Raw genomic sequence first — 15,698 nt, forward strand, 5'->3', positions numbered from 1 at the left:
AAAACAAAAATCGTGGATTTAAAAATAAAGGTAAAGCAAAGCATTAAAAGGACAAGGGCCGAGGATTCAGTTCAGTGGTTCCACCGCCTGGCGCACAAGGACCCGAGTTCGATCCCCGGTACCAAAAAATAATAATAATGATAAAGAAAGAAAAGGAAGACGAGGCGTGCGACTAGGAGGATAGGAATTAACCAAAGCCGGTAGAAAAGACCTTACTGGTGTGTTCGATTTGGGTGTTGAGGCCCAGGCGGGATGAAACCGACAGAAAGAGAAGTGATGTTAAAGCACACGTGATCCGGAGTTCTTTTTTACTGGGAGGTTCCCTTGTCTGGTTCGCGCCACGCCAGTTTTGCCTCCCTTAGGCGCGCGTCCAGGGAGCATCGCAGAGAAGAGATTTGTTCGCCGTCTCCGCGAAGCGGGATTTAAAAGCCGCGCGGAACCAAATACGGAGAGCAACGTGCCCTTACGGACGGAGGGAAAAGAGTGAACACCGGAAGTGGCCTCAAGACCCAACATGGTGGCTACCTGGTGCTTGCGTTGGACCTTGAGTAGAGTCGGTGCCCGGCTGCTTCCGCTGCCTGCACGCAGCGCTCGCCGGGCTCTGTACAAGCAAGTGGACGGCACCGAGTACCAGAGCATCTATAGTCTGAACAAGCTCTACCCCGAGTCCAAGGGTTCGGACATCGCCTGGAAGATCCCGGTGAGCCGGGAAGAGGAAGGGGCGTTTCCTCCCGTTGCCGGGTGACGTCAGGAAGCCGGGGCCCCTTTGCCCTGGAGTGGAGTACGGTGCGGAACATTGGTCGCGAGAGAGGGCTGGGATTGAAGGGCTGTAGTGCCCGTGCGGCTTTTGGTGCTGGGGCATTGGGACAACTGATAGATAGGCTTCTTTCAATATCGGCAGCTTTTCTGCGTAAGATTCCTCGTCCTCACCCTCCAAGTGCATGTCCCAAGAGAAAATGTGGGCATTCTGGTCCTGCAAAGTGGATGGTAGAGTTCAGAGCCAGGCAAATTGCTACATTTGGAACGTTATACGGTCCGATGCCTCTGTCAATCCCAGGGCGCCTGGACAAAAAAAGAGGGGGCTTCTCGTTCATTCCTTCAAGATAGTTATTTAGCACTGTGCAGGCAGGCACTGCCTCGTGCCACAACGGGGGATGGGGCTAGAACCCACCCAGTTCTATTCACCTTGCATGTACAGGACTGGGGGAGAAAATAGTGTTCATTCATTCATTTCACAAGTTTTTTGTTTTGTTTTGAAAACAGGTTCTCTTGCCCTGTGTGGTAGCACATGATTGTAATCCCAGCCCTTGGGAGGCTGAGGCAGGAGTGTTATGAGTTAAGAGGCCAACGGGCAACATAGTGAGCTCAAGGCCAGCTTGAACCACATAGCAAGAGCCCATCTCAAAACAGCCAAAGAAGGAAAAAAAGAAAAAGACAGGATCTCTATTTGTAAGCAACCGAGGCTGGCCTAGAACTAATGGTACATCTGCCTCAGTCTCTCCCCAGTTGCTGGGATTACAGCCTGTGCCACCACACTCATCTGACAAATGTCTTGGGAGTGAGCTTGTGTTCCTTATCCTAGGCCTAGAGTATGCAAAGCAAAACCAACGCTGCGGAGCTTGTAGTCTGTTGGAAGGAGGCAGGCAACCATAATATAGAGCCAGGTATAGTAGTGCAAACCTGTAATCCCACCACTCAGGAGGCTGAGGCAGGAGGATTGCCAGGAATTCAAGGCCAACCTGGGGTACAAAGTGAGTTCAGGGCCAGCCTGAACTACAAATCCAGACTTTAAACAAAAAAATAATCTAGAATGTATATGATGGTACTCTGGAGAAAGTGAAGTCCCAGAAGGAAGGAGTGCTAGAATTAGAGTATAGTGTTGCAATGTAGGGTGGCCTCCTCATTGCAGAGGTGACATTCCAGTAAGGATCTGGAAGGATCAAACAGTGAGTCGTGAGGATACTGGGGAAACAGACCACCAGGTAGAGGTCAGAGGAAACAAGTGCAGCCTCTTTAAGGTAGTAACATGCTGGACTGGTGTGGCTGCTCAGGGCAGTCAAAGGTAAAGCTAAAGAGGAGAGAGGTAGACAGAGAAAGGACTGTTTATAGAGAGGCTTACTGGCCTCTGACTTTACCTCTCACTGTAGTGGGGACCTACTGGAAGATATGAGGCAGAAAAATGGAATAATGCAACCTACTACTTTTACAAGAATCACTCTGTTTGAGACAGAGTCTCACTAATGTAGTTCAGGCTGGCCTTGAGTTCACTGTGTAGCCCAGGCTGGCCTTGAGTTCATGGCAGTCCTCCTGCCTCAGCCTCCAGAGAGCTGAGATTACAAGTGTGAGCCGCCACACCTGGCAGAATCACTCTTAGTAGCCTGGAAGACTGAAAGTTCAGGGCAGCAAGTTAGGAGCAATAGTACAGGAAAGAGAGGACAAACATGGTGGAAGCAATAGTTCTTGAGAATTGGTCAGATCTTAGGCATATTTTAAGGGAAAGCCTACAGGACTTGCTAATGATTGAATATGAAAAAATAATATCAAAGTCTGGGCTCTTGAACAATAGAAGAATAGAGTTGCCATTAATTAAAATGAGAGACTGGGGAAAATATTTGTTTGTTCATTCATTCAACAAAACTTTATTGTGTACCTACTGGCAGGCATTTTCAAGCATAACAGATACCACAGTCATAATTGTCAAAACAGATGGGATCCTTGGTTCCTATAATTTCCACTGTAGTGGGAGGGGCTTTCAGTTAACAAAGATGGAAAACATCAAGTAGCATGAACTCATATTGTTACTGGTGACACTGCCAGAGGCTTGAAGCTGGGTCCCTACTATCTAGGTTCATTTGCCTGAATACAAGAAAATCCCATAAAAGTTGATAAATGAAGACAGACGTAGCCCATCTTTTCCCGAATACACAGAAACACATGAACTTATCAGAGGGGTAGGATAAAAGCCAGGAAAAGACTATGTGTATTTGTCACCAGATAGGTCCTAGGAGGTCCTCTAAAGTGGATTTTTTTTCCGTACTAGGGATTGAACCCAGTGCCTTTGCACTGAGCTACAATCCAGCCCTTTTAAAATTTTGATATAAGGTCTTGCTAAGTCACTAAGTTTCCAAGGGGAAATGGGGACCTCAGTTTGGCCCACTGAGTAGGTTCTTGACTTACATCATTGAAAAAGGATTTCAGGACACATCACTATGAGGTGTATTGACTGGGTGGAGTTAGAAAGTAAGGGAGAGTGGCCGGGTGTGGTGGCGCACGCCTGTAATCCCAGCACTCGGGAGGCTGAGGCAGGAGGATCGCTGTGAGTTTGAGACCAGCCTGAGCTACATAGTGAGTTCCAGGTCAGTCTCAACTACATAGTGAGACCCTGTCTCAAAAAAACAAAAAAAAAAAAAAGTAAGGGAGAATAGGGAATAGGAAAAGGTCTCTAGTTTGAGTAGCTAGAGGGGGCACACACTGATGCAGAGGTTCAGAATGGCCCATTTACAAAAGCCCAGGCCAGCTTTTATGGATCCACTGAAGTGGGCCAGAATCTGGTCAGTCACTATCTCAGCTGTGGTAAAAAAAAAAAAAAAAAAAAAAGTAAGGGAGAATAGGGAATAGGAAAAGGTCTCTAGTTTGAGTAGCTAGAGGGGGCACACACTGATGCAGAGGTTCAGAATGGCCCATTTACAAAAGCCCAGGCCAGCTTTTATGGATCCACTGAAGTGGGCCAGAATCTGGTCAGTCACTATCTCAGCTGTGGTGTTGTAGCTCTGGAAGAATCCTCATATATAGGGTAATTACTCCTGCTTGGGAGGTGATCTCCCCATGGGACGGGCTGCAGATCTCTACTTTTCCTGGAATCCAAGGTAACTGTAGATTTGGAGACTTCTAGGCCTCACTGCGGAGAATCTGGAACTAAACTTTGAAAGCTGGCAATTGACTGCAGTCACTCTTCTCTTGGTGTCCTAGGTCTTGAAGGGGAATGGGATAGACTAGGTAAATTTAGGACCAATAAACCTTGTAATACAGACGCTCCTTAAGTAATTAGCACAGCTGTGTACAGAGCCCAGCAGGGAACTGGCCCAGAGTTTTAAAGTAATAAGAGAAACAAAAATTGAGTTTCCCCATCTCCTTTTTACCTACCTTTATTTTTCTATCCTGCCTCAGATTCAGTCAGGCTTTGGTCCACCTGTGGACCCAGAAAAATGTTGAAAGGCTGGTTCTGTTGAAACTTTCTTGTCATCACAGCTGGGGAGGGGGGTGGAAGTTGTTGATTTCAGCATGAGGAAGCTAGACAAATAGCTTAGCTTTTAAAATCCTGATTTTTTTAAAGCTCCATTTCAGCTTCTCTGTTTCCATATAATGAATTGGCCAGGACATTGTGCTAGGGAATACTTGGGGCCCCTTCACATTGCTAGTAAGGGAAGTCCCCTTAAGGAGACCTGAAGTTCAAGGCATACATTAATCCTCTAAAGGGTGACATCAGTTAGGAACTGGGTACATGGGATGAATTGAACAAAGAGGTTTGAGCTTGAGTCGGACGTCAGCATAGTTTCTTAGGGAAAAAGGAGAGAGAGACAGAAGAGGAAGGATTTCAGGAGAACATCGGTGTTTAAAGGTTGCAGAGAGGACCAGATATAGCTCAGTGGTTGAGCATGTTCTTAGCATATATAAGGCCCTGGGTTCAATCCCCAGCACCAGAAATACATAAACAAAAATAGAAGTTCCAGAGAACTGCAAAGGAGAGTAAGAAAGAGGAAGGAAGAGGAAAATCTGGAGAAGGCAGTTCAGGAGGAAGGGGAAGAGCAAGCTTCAGGAAACACAGTGTGCCCTGTTGTCTTCAGAGATGAATAGGGTGAGGATTTCACTTCTAAATAATTCTACGATAAGTGGAATAAAGATAGCCAGAGAAAGTACAGGTGCAAATGATTTGAGCTTAGAGGGCCAATGTTTACCAGGTTTAAGGCCAAAGAACAATTGATGTAGATCAAAATACTCTGAGAGAGACACAGAGACAAAAAGGCATGGGGTTGTTGCAGAATTCTAAGAGGAGAGACCAGATGGGGCCAGGAGGATTTATTTAAGGTGTATGCACTGGCTCGGTGGACTCTGTCCAAAATGGCTGAGCATTGAACAAACAGAATTTCCAGCTTTTATACATTTTGTTGAAGGGATTGGTTTTTCTAGTGACGTAGCAAGTGAGTTTACCAGAATAGGACAAGCAAGGGGTAGACAGTTTTGTAACTTAGCCTTGAGAGAAGACAGTGTCTTCTGAATCAAATGAGAACAGAGGGTCATAAACTTTGTTTTTAGGACATAGCTGTTAATTTTATCTGTACCAGAACAAGGAGTTATAGTGGGGTGGGGTGGCAGGGAGCCTGCCTAAGGCTGGCAGGACTTGTTTTTCTTTAAGTCCTGCTACAGGATGGATAGTTCAATGTGTCATGAACCTTCAGGGCAGATGGACTAGGCCCTGTTCAAGGCAGGCTGCCCACATGTGAGCCTCCTGTGGTCCTGCGGGTAACACAGTGGCCCACTGGACTCTTTGCTCCAGGCTGGCAGAAGGTGTTGCTTTTGAGCCTGCCTGTCCGTGTGTGCTGTGGCTCTCCTAATCCCCAGGGAACCAGGCCTCTGAGGCTACCCAGTACTAGCTAAGGCTTGGGCAGGGACGGCTGGAGACGTCAATTCTGTTGTCCTGGAGGAGAGTTTCTGTGATGGTGTCTTGGAGGCTGGGCATGTTCTGTCATCATTCTGTGTGATCTCGCTGGGGACCTAAAAGTAATAATGTATTATGTTTGCAGTGTGATTTTACACCATTTATTTTTTGATGCTCTGAAATTAGGAGTCACTCAGCAGCTAATATTTTGACATTGTGCGCATTACATTACAGGATGATGCAAAACGGGCCAGCAATGATATCCCTCTAGGTAAGTGATTTTATTTTATGAAAAAACAGTCATTTCTGGTTGAAAGTATAGCTCAGTGGTGAAGCACTTACCTAGGATGTGTCGGACCCTGGGTTCTGTCCCTAGCACCACCACACACAGACACACTCATAAAAGAAAATGACTTTGCCACAGGAATAAAGAGCTGACGTGTTGGTGACATGCAACAGACTTCACAATAGATATAGTGATTGTTATGGGAAAAAAGAAATGTCCAGAAGAATATATTGGCTACCATTTGTGTTTCGTGTGTGTGTGTGTGTGTGTGTGTGTGTGTGTGTGTGTGTGTGTCTGTCTATTTGAAATCTATCTATATCAATATTCATATATCTGTATCTATATTTGAAAAGATATACAAAAACCTGTACAATGATTGCCTTTGGGAGAAGAAGGAAAAGACAAACTTGGGGGCTGGAGGACCATGAGTGGGACACTTCTCCATGTAAACAGGGTTAGAATTCTGTACCTGCACCTGTCAGGCATCACAAGGCCTAACAGGTATGGCCTGAAAAAAAGCAGTGAGCCCTTTTAGACTCAGAGTTATAAATCCCATAGACTGTGAAAGGGAGAGTAGCTCAAGGTACCAGCTCCCCATATCCATTGCTCAGCATGACACGGAAGCAGAGGGGCCAGAGATAGCCAGGTGTAGTGGATGGGACACATCTGTAATCCCAACACTCGGAAGCCTGAGACAGGAGGATCACAAGTCTGAGTCCAGCCTGGGCAACTTTGTGAAGCCCTGTCTGAAAATTTTAAATTTATAAAGTACTGGGGATGTAGCTCAGTGTGAAGACCCTGGGTTCAACCCCTAGTACTGCAAGAAAACAAAAACATAAAAACAAAAAAGCCCAGGGACTGCAGTGGCTATGGTTGCAGATCTGAGGCTGTGTTGTAACAAAGCAGTTCTGCAGGTCACTGGTCTTCCGCAGATGTGCGTGTGGAGGGAGGAGGCAGAATTCATGTCACATCTGAACTGGAGGCTGAGAAGTGTTCCTTGGCAGCCTTGCTGGGGACTTATGCAGCAACTGAGTGGGCAGTGGGCTTGAGCAGCTCCTCCCCAGCAAGGAATCAGACACAGTCCTGCCCCGCTGGAGCTTACAGGCCACGGGGATTCCACATCCGCCACGCGTGAAGTACCGTAAATGAAGTTTGTCCCTTAGTTGGAGATTTTAGCAGAGTCCTTGCTTTATAAAAAAATGCTAAAAGCTTGGGCAGAAAGAATGTGCTAGGCTAGAAGCAAACAACCATATCATGATTTTGCTTCCTCTGCTGTCAGGGTGACCTTAGGGAAGTCACTTGCTCTGACTCCAGTGTTACAGACCTGAATGGTACAGAGTGTGTGTGTGTGTGTGTGTGTGTGTGTGTATGTGTATGATTGAAAGAGAGATGTGTAGTAGGGATAGTTATGTTGATGGTAAATTAGTAGTTTGCACATTTGGCTATAGCATCACCATTTGTGTGTGTCTGTGTGTTCTTCTGTTTTACAGATCGCTTAACAATATCTTACTGTCGGAGTAGTGGTCCTGGTGGACAGAATGTTAACAAAGGTATCGGCATGTTGGTATTTTCTTTTGCTTCAAAATTTAGCTGGGCGATGCGCTTGAGGGTCCTGTGTTGATGCTCATGTGGAATAAAAGTATCTTTCAGCAGCAGATTAAATACCACCAGCTCATAATAACCCTCTTTATTCTTGTGAATGTGGTCTGATTGTCAGGCTTTCAGCTGCGGGTTGCTAAGGCTAAAACTGGCTTGTGAGGCTAAACAAAGAGAACTCACAGTATGAGCCAACAGCCAGCTCCATGAAGAGATCTCCTTCATTCTGATGGAACTCACTCCCCACATTCTTCTTAAACCCAGTAAAACTGTAAGGGTAGCATTGGATATTCGGTTCCCCAAAGTCTCTTTTTGTTCCAGAGAGCCTCATTGTCTGCAGGCTTGTGGTGAGAACACACATGGCTAGGTATCCGGCTTTCTTGTGTTTCAGGATGGTCACTGGTCCTCTGGGTGCTGCAACTTGCTGAGTGCATCAGTGACCTGGGCTCTCTTCTTCTGTTCTCAGTGAATTCGAAAGCTGAAGTCAGGTTCCATTTGGCAACCGCCGACTGGATTGCAGAGCCTGTGCGGCAGAAGATTGCCCTCATGGTAACCACCTGCCTCCCTTCTTTGCCTACAGATTCCTCAGGGGCTTTTAAACCTTTATTCTGTGGGACTCCAATTTTTCCTTTGTTCTCTCCAGCATAAAAATAAGATCAACAGGTCAGGAGAGTTGATTCTTACCTCTGAAAGCAGCCGCTACCAGTTCCGAAATTTGGCAGATTGCCTACAGAAAATTCGGGACATGATTGCCGAGGCCAGTCAGGTGCCCAAGGAACCATCCAAAGAAGATGTTCGGCTACAGAGAATCAGGTAGGGTAAAACTCCCTGAGCTGCTGAACCAATCCAGGCAGAGGTAGTCTGCACAGCTGAGAAAAGATGCCGGACAGAGCGCGAGAGCTCCTTAAGGCAGGCGGAAGAGCTGCAGGAAAGCAGATACCGTGCACTGAGAGGTCTGGCACCTGCTGCCTGGGCTTCCAGCTTCCCCCTCTGCCTCCTGCTGCTCTCACCACTTTGAAAAGTGCTGACTAGGCATCTGGGTCTCATTGCAGTCTTTCTGCTTTTAGGATAGAAAACATGAATCGGGAAAGGCTGAGACAGAAGAGAATAAATTCTGCTATAAAGACAAGCAGGAGAGTAGATATGGACTGAAATCACCCTTTGCGGCTGGCAAGGACCACAATTCAGGGCATCAGGTGGATGGAGCTGAAACACAACACCATGAAATTTCTTTTTCATTTTTATTTTTGCTGTTATGCTTGTCTATAACATCAGAACCTTCCCAAAAATGTTCATTCGAATGAAAGCTGCAGGTCTTCATAGGTGACCATCATATTATCAAATCAAAGTTATCCATTGAATGTATTGTTTCCTGCAATAAACTTCTAAGCACAACAGACTTTTGCTTTTCATTCAGAATGGCTCAGAGCAAAACTGCTACCTTTTCTCGGTTGAAATCTTCCCCACAGGAATTGCCTCAGTGCTGACTGTGTCACAGCACATGGGAGAACAGAGGGATCTGGGTCTGCACTCACATAAACACAGGCAGGTGGGTGGGCTGAGACAGGTCAGCACACATTTGATCTGGGCCTTTGTCATACATACTTTTCTTGTTGCTGAGGCAAAATACCCTACACTCAAAGGAGGAAAGGTTAATTGTAGCTCACAGTTTGGAGAGGTTTCAGTCCGTAGTCAGTGGTTGAAAGGTAGAGGGGCATGGCAGAGGGGCACCGCAAAGGAGAAAGAGTTCATGGTGGGCAGAAGGCAGCAAAGTAGCAAAACAGCAGTAGAAGCACAGCCTGCCTCTCCCTTTTATCCCTTCCAGGTTAACCCTCTTTTTGCATGGTGCCACACACATCCAGGGTGTACTTTCACATTACCCATACCCAATTGCTAAACCAATCAGTAAACTAATTTAGTAGTCACACCCTTAATCCCAGCATCACACACCCTAGATCCAGCCACCTCTGAAAAGCCCCACCTGTTCTAAGGCCATACTACCCTGAACACGCCCAATCTCAGCTGAAAGCCCCACCTATTACCACATGAGGCTTTGGGGGGACATCTATATACAAGCCTTAACAGCCTTGGAAAGGTAGGTTGTTGGGTTTTTTTTTAACTTCACAGACCAATTCATGCTTTCTTCATTTAAAAACTTACAGTAGTGATATATTTTAATACAGCTAAAGTATTATTTTACATCATCATGAGAAAACAAGCCAAATTGTTCTGGTAGGCGTCTTCTCACGCTAGCACAGAGTTAATGAAATTCGTTAACGATTTGCAGTTACAGCTGTTACTACTGTGGCTATAAAAACTTGCTATGTTATCATGCACAGATGATTCTAGATTTCTTCACTCTTCTTATTTCTTTCCCTCTTGTTTTCTCTACTTCTGATATAGAAAGCCATGGCTCATCTTACCCTTTGGCGAGGGATAAGTGGAGTTCTGGGTGTCAATGATGTGTAGAGGATGCCCTCCTAGTGGATCTTCACCTTAGAAATGAGGCTGATCTTTCTGCCAATGTAAGGAGTGCCCTGGCTCGTGGCGCCGCGCCGCTCGCAGAGAGGCAGATCCCGCGACACTGTCCCCTCTCCTCTTGCCCGCTTGCTCCCTCACTGGGTGCCTACAGCAGCAGCCTCAGACCCAACAGGGCAGAAGCGTCATTGGAGACTCCGCTACCCTCCGCCAGCCTCCCACCCTCAAACCACGGTGTCAGTCAAGGTATGGGATGTTAAGCAGTGTGAACGTAGAAGACGAGGCTGGAACATGGGAGATGATAAAATCCCTGGCACTGAGTGGAACAGACTTGTGGGAGGTAGACGGGCCTTGGATTAAAAGATGGGGTTTGGATTTTACAAAATGTAGATAATGGGCTGTTGAGGATTTGAGCAGGAAGGAGAATTGTCTTAAGTATACACCAGGCAGTGGCCAGAGAGGTAGGAAGAGTGAGCTGGCGCAGGGTTTTGAGGTTACATTGTTTTGTGTTTTTGATGGGGATTGAGCCCCAAGCTTCACAATGTGCTACATTCCCAGCCCCCACCCCTTGGGAGACAGAGTCTCTGTATCAGTCAGTGCTCACTAGAGAAACATTTAATATGCAATATACATATAAATATATAAGGATTTACAAGGTAGGCTTATAATGGTTGCCTGCAGAATCAGGTGTGGAAGAGTGCGAAAGAGCCGTCTGCATGCTGGAGATCCAAAGGACCTGGTCGAAGGCCTGGAGCTCACTGTAGGGTACCATGGGTGTCCAAATCAGGAGGCCCAAGGGTCTGCAATGGAAGGCTAAAAAGTCTGTGCTGGAAGCCAGGATATGCTGCCCAAGGTGGTGGTAAAGACCAGAGCTCCTCCAAAGACACTGAAGCGAGCCTTCCTTCTTCCTTCCCCTTTCTGTTCCATTCAAGCTATGAGCCTACTGGTTGGTGCCACTCACACCCAGGATGGTTCTTCTGTCTTCAGGAAATCCGTTCAGCCACACCCAGAAAGATACTAACCCACTGGGCTTTTCTTACTCACGCTGATGTCACAGTTGACTAGCACAGTCTCCCTAAGTCACTAAATTGCCCAAACTCGGCTCAAATTTATAATCTTTCTGTTTCAACCTCTCAGAGTGCTGGGATTACAGACATGTGCCTTTATGTCTGGCTCAGGAAAGCAATTTTGTAGTCCTTTGGGTGTGGGGACAAGCACTCAGGCTAGCGTAACTTTAGTAGGTTACTCCGGTATAGGTGAACTTCTTGTTTTTATCTAGTTTTTTTTATTTGATAATTACAGCATGGTGTCCAAATGCCAGATAATGAAATGTAGTAGTAAGTTCCCTGGAGTTAGGGGCCTTATCATTCGTTGGAGTCTAGACAAGGGGAGAAGTCATTTTTAAGTGGCTTTGGCAAAACAGATATGGAAGACAGGCTTCCTGTCTTTAGGGACTCAGAGTCTTGGAGGAGGCCAACACTTGTAGGCAGGAAATATACCATGCATTAGTTCATCTAGTAATTCAGGCAACAGTCACTGAATGGCAGGCACTGGGTAATGAAGTGAGAACTTGACACTGAGCTAGACCAAGCCCATTCTTGGAGAGAACTGACATTCCATCGAGTAATGATAAAGGCTGAGAAGAAAAAACAGGTTCCTGATACAGGAACTCGACCTAAAGTGTAGTAAATGACACCACAAGACTGCAGGAGACAAAGGGATGACTAGTTCTGGATAGAGGGTCAAAGTTGTACTTGACTTTCTTGCAGTGGGTCGCAAGGAGGGGAGGATCTGGCCAGCCTAGCAAGGCAAAGTTATGTCACTTGGAGGCACCGGAGGGTCTAAGAGCAAGGCTGGTACAGTTGGGGCAACTCCTAGGCTTTCCTGTGGCTAGTACTGAGCCACTTCGTCTAGAAGGAGCTAGATTTAAATGCAGGAGCTACCTTTTTTGGGAGGGGGAGGTGACACAAGGTCTAGCTATGTAGTTCAGGCCAGCCTTGAACACACAGGGATCCTCCTGCCTCGGCCTCTCAAGTATTGGGATTACAGGCCTGTGCCACCATGCCAAGACATTTAGATTTTACTCTTACAGAGGCTGTCAGGGTTGACTTGCCTGCTCATGACAAGATGAGGAAAGACTAAAGGGAAGTGAACAAGACTGGCCAGCTGACCCAAGTGAGCAGGGAGGGACCCATCCTGGAACTGGGGCCGTGGCAACAGGAATGAAGAGAAAATTCAAGAGACTGAAGGATTATGGCGACAAACATTTGGCCCGTGTGTGACTGGAGGAAGCTGTGCACTAGGCGAATTTACTAAGGAGTGGAAGGCTTGGGATTGGCTGGCTTCATCAGCTCTGCTGCAGGAGTTTACTGTGTGGGCCTGGGGAGAGGTGTGAGCCCCAGAGGGGGAAAAGAGCCCTGGAAGGAGAGGCAAGGTGCACTAGGAGAGCCATCTGCCCCCCCAGCACCAGCACACAAGCCCAGTCTTAGGCATGCTTAGGAGAATTCAGCAGCGAGGCAAGGGAAAACCACGGGAAACACTACGCTGGTGGCAGAGGGAAAACAGAGGCAGAGTCCCTGCGGTTTGACCCTGCAGCCCCTCGGAAGACACTGGTGGCAGGTGAAGGCGCTGGAAAGGCACCTAGACACACAGGCAGATGAAAAGAAAGGGGCAGGGAACAGAGAGTGGAGCCCACCCTATTAAACAAAGAAAAAAGAATGAACCCTGGGGAATCTCAAAGACATAATGACGAGGGAAAGAGGGCAGACTTTACAAAAGGCTATGGTCCCACTTAGTGAGAATCAGACAAAACCACTCTGGGGATAAAAGTAGTGAAGCGTCCACACCGGGGAGGTGGCTGTCGACTGGGGGAGATACAGGAGCCTCCCGGGGCTTGATGCTCTGTGTTTGATGTCTGAGCTCAAACATGGAACAAGCTCATCGCTGCCACCTGAGACCTGTAGTGACTGCGTGTGTGGCCCGACCGGACAGCCACTAACGTAGAGGAGCAACAGCTAAATCCTCCCTTCTTGCTGCCATTGCGGGGGTGGGGGGGACCACCTGTGGGGAGAGAAACAAAGAGGAATCTGCCTAAGTCCCCTTTACCCTTCGAGGTCACATGCCAGGCACAATGGGATCTGGACGATGTCCTCGCTGCAGCTTCTGCTTTTACATCTTTCAGACGTGTGTGGATTTCAATGGCGAAGTTTAAACGTTCAACCCTTTCAAAATGTGTTTATTTTTATACAAGTAAACAATATATGCCTAAGGTACAGGAATATTAAACTCTAAATTTTAAAAAAGAAATATTACAGTGAAATGTATATATACTTTCATTTTTAGAGCTGGATTTGTGCATTCTCTTATGACAGGAAGGATTTTCAGTGTTAAAGTTTCAACCATTCGTGGTTGGCTATTTATTTGTTCTCCACTTTCTATATTACCTTTTCCAAAAATTCTTGGCTCTCTTCCTGGTTCTTGGAGGTGGATAAAAAGCCGCAGGGTGGAAGGCAGAAAGCGCCTGCATCCGTGGTGCGGAGCCTGGCATCCTCCAGAGGACACCGGGCTCCTCGGTGCGAGGGGCAGGGCGGGAGCTGGCGCTGGGCCCCCGCTGTGAGCGTGGTGGGTTCCCCGCCCGCCAGGCGCTTGGTACTGCGGCGATGGGCGTAGTACCCACAGCCGAGCGTTTTGCGGGTCCGACCATCCATCCGAGACCGGGTTGCACTACTCATTAAAGGAACAGGGTTGGGAGGAACGCGCCACGAGCCCCAGTGGCCTAATGGATAAGGCACTGGCCTCCTAAGCCAGGGATTGTGGGTTCGAGTCCCACCTGGGGTAGTTCTCCTTTTTCAGGGTTACTCCCACTTTGGGACTCGCTCCATTCACATCGCACGTTGGAGGAGGTTCCCGGGGTCTGGGGAGAGCATCTGGCACATCCCCCTGGAAAACCGCTCGTGCGGAGCAAAACATGGCTGAGTAGGTTCGCCGCACAGTTTTTGCATAGCTCCCAGGTAAAGAATGGGTCCCGGCTCCAGTGAAATCCCTAGGACGCACAGTGTTCCCAGGACGCCCCCGCTGCGGCTGGCGAGGCGGTCCCGGAGCCCAAGACCAAGACTAGGCTCCAGGGATAAAAGACACTTTGATGGCAGACTCGGGGGCCTCAGGCGGCAAGTGCTCCGCAGTGGACTGGGCACAAGCAAGGCGCAAAAGGAGCCCAGTAGGCAGGAAGCGCAGCACCCCAGCTGGGACTCGAACCTACCATCCCCCGCTCAGGAGGCCAATGCCTTATCCATTAGGCCACTGGGGCGCAAGAAAAGAGCACTTCCACTTGGTCGCTGAGAGCGCGCGCCAGGGCACGTGCCTAAATCCTCGGCGCAGTCACCGCCCTCCTCTGGCCAACCGAAGGGCCACGGGTGGGCGCCGCGACTCCTGCCGGCTGCGGGAAGATCCTCAACTCCGGGCGGCGAGACAAGGCCGATCGCACTAGGCCAGCAGAGCGACCGGCAGGGTGGCGGTGCGTCTGCGCCAGGCAGTGCTGCTCAGGCAGAAGCTAACCGACCACGAAGGAACTCGAACCCTCTTCTGATCCGAAGTCAGACACCTTATCCATTAGGCCACGCGATCCCACTAGTTAAAGGGGGTGGCGGATCACACAGCTAAATCCAGGTGTCGCCCCCTCCCGCTTACAGAAGTGTGGACGATGGCTACTTAGGCTGCAGCGGACGCCATAACTGCTGGGAGTCACTAGCGCTGCGCAGCCCACCGGTACGCTAGCCCTGCCGGTCATCAAATCTCTGTCCTGGAAAAATGAAAATAGCTGAGGAGACCGCGTGGCCTAATGGATAAGGCGTCTGACTTCGGATCAGAAGATTGAGGGTTCGAGTCCCTTCGTGGTCGAAACGTTTTAATCCCGATGATTACCCCACACCAGATGAAAAAATTCTCCGTCCTTGTTTTAGATGTCAAAAGGCCACGAGACCACCCTGTGAACCTCCACACCGAAGAGCTGGAGGGTGAGGTCGGGAAGGGCTTGAAGGGCACAGTCGTGTGTGACGTCATTACGCAGCCCGCGGCGTCACAGTTTAAGAGCCATGTGATCGAACGCGCCTTTCGTTAAGCCCCAGTGGCCTAATGGATAAGGCACTGGCCTCCTAAGCCAGGGATTGTGGGTTCGAGTCCCATCTGGGGTGAGCTGATTGTACCTTTTCTTTATTAATTTTGCTTTCTTGCTTTTTTTGCGACAGAGTCTCGCTTAATAGCTTATGAAATGGGCACATGGGGCCCCACATCTTGCTGCCTGAGCTGATACCAACAGTTGTGTTCTGAAAGGGCCCTGCAAGCTGCGTGTTATGTGTTTCCATCACTATAACTTTAACTACTAAAGTCCTCTTTAGTAACAATGTTAATTTTTTTAAAAAGTACTCTTGTGGCCAGTTAATTTTTTTTTTTTTAACTTGACTTCTGATCCTAACTTTTGAGGAGCTATGAGCGGGCTTTTTTGGGGGAAGACTCTTGACATCATAGGAAATATTTGGAGGATACGCTACATGGAGAAACGTAGTATTGTTCCATCAGATTCTCCTAAGTCCCTGATTCAAAACAGTTTAAAAGCTACTGTGTACCTCCCACTTTTGTAAAAACCAAAAAAAACCCAAAAAAAAAACCAAAAAAAAAAAAAAAAAA

General features: G+C 47.9%; 1 protein-coding gene, 1 long non-coding RNA gene and 3 other non-coding genes across 6 annotated transcripts in view; all 5 read left to right on the forward strand.

The window, feature by feature from the left end:
- The first annotated feature begins 392 nt into the window (after positions 1–392).
- Mrpl58 (mitochondrial ribosomal protein L58) lies at positions 393–8,931 on the forward strand. Of its 2 annotated transcripts, none has more exons than XM_019208438.2 (6): positions 393–700; positions 5,891–5,927; positions 7,433–7,492; positions 8,005–8,087; positions 8,182–8,351; positions 8,611–8,931. In XM_019208438.2, exons 1-6 carry the CDS (start codon positions 515–517, stop codon positions 8,840–8,842), a joined length of 768 nt encoding a protein of 255 aa, XP_019063983.1. In that variant the 5' UTR covers positions 393–514; the 3' UTR covers positions 8,843–8,931. The 2 variants fall into 2 exon arrangements, with proteins under 2 accessions (XP_019063983.1, XP_010629059.1); XM_010630757.3 differs by having other exon boundaries at positions 457–700; positions 8,606–8,931.
- A 4,849-nt stretch (positions 8,932–13,780) lies between these two features.
- Positions 13,781–13,853, forward strand: Trnar-ccu. Its single transcript has one exon. It is a non-coding gene; the product is annotated as a tRNA-Arg (tRNA).
- Positions 13,854–14,363: 510 nt separating this feature from the next.
- The window catches only part of LOC104866608, a 2,734-nt gene continuing 1,399 nt past the window's right edge, over positions 14,364–15,698 (forward strand). Inside the window, exons 1-2 of the long non-coding RNA XR_781491.2 lie at positions 14,364–14,529; positions 14,975–15,202. This is a non-coding gene — a long non-coding RNA (uncharacterized LOC104866608). The remainder of the gene's footprint in view (positions 14,530–14,974; positions 15,203–15,698) is intronic.
- Trnar-ucg lies at positions 14,840–14,912 on the forward strand. Its single transcript has one exon. It is a non-coding gene; the product is annotated as a tRNA-Arg (tRNA).
- On the forward strand, positions 15,133–15,205 carry Trnar-ccu. Its single transcript has one exon. It is a non-coding gene; the product is annotated as a tRNA-Arg (tRNA).

Source organism: Fukomys damarensis, unplaced genomic scaffold, assembly GCF_012274545.1.
Source record: "Fukomys damarensis isolate Sample0158 unplaced genomic scaffold, DMR_v1.0_HiC HiC_scaffold_23, whole genome shotgun sequence".
Classification (NCBI taxonomy): Eukaryota; Metazoa; Chordata; class Mammalia; order Rodentia; family Bathyergidae; genus Fukomys; species Fukomys damarensis.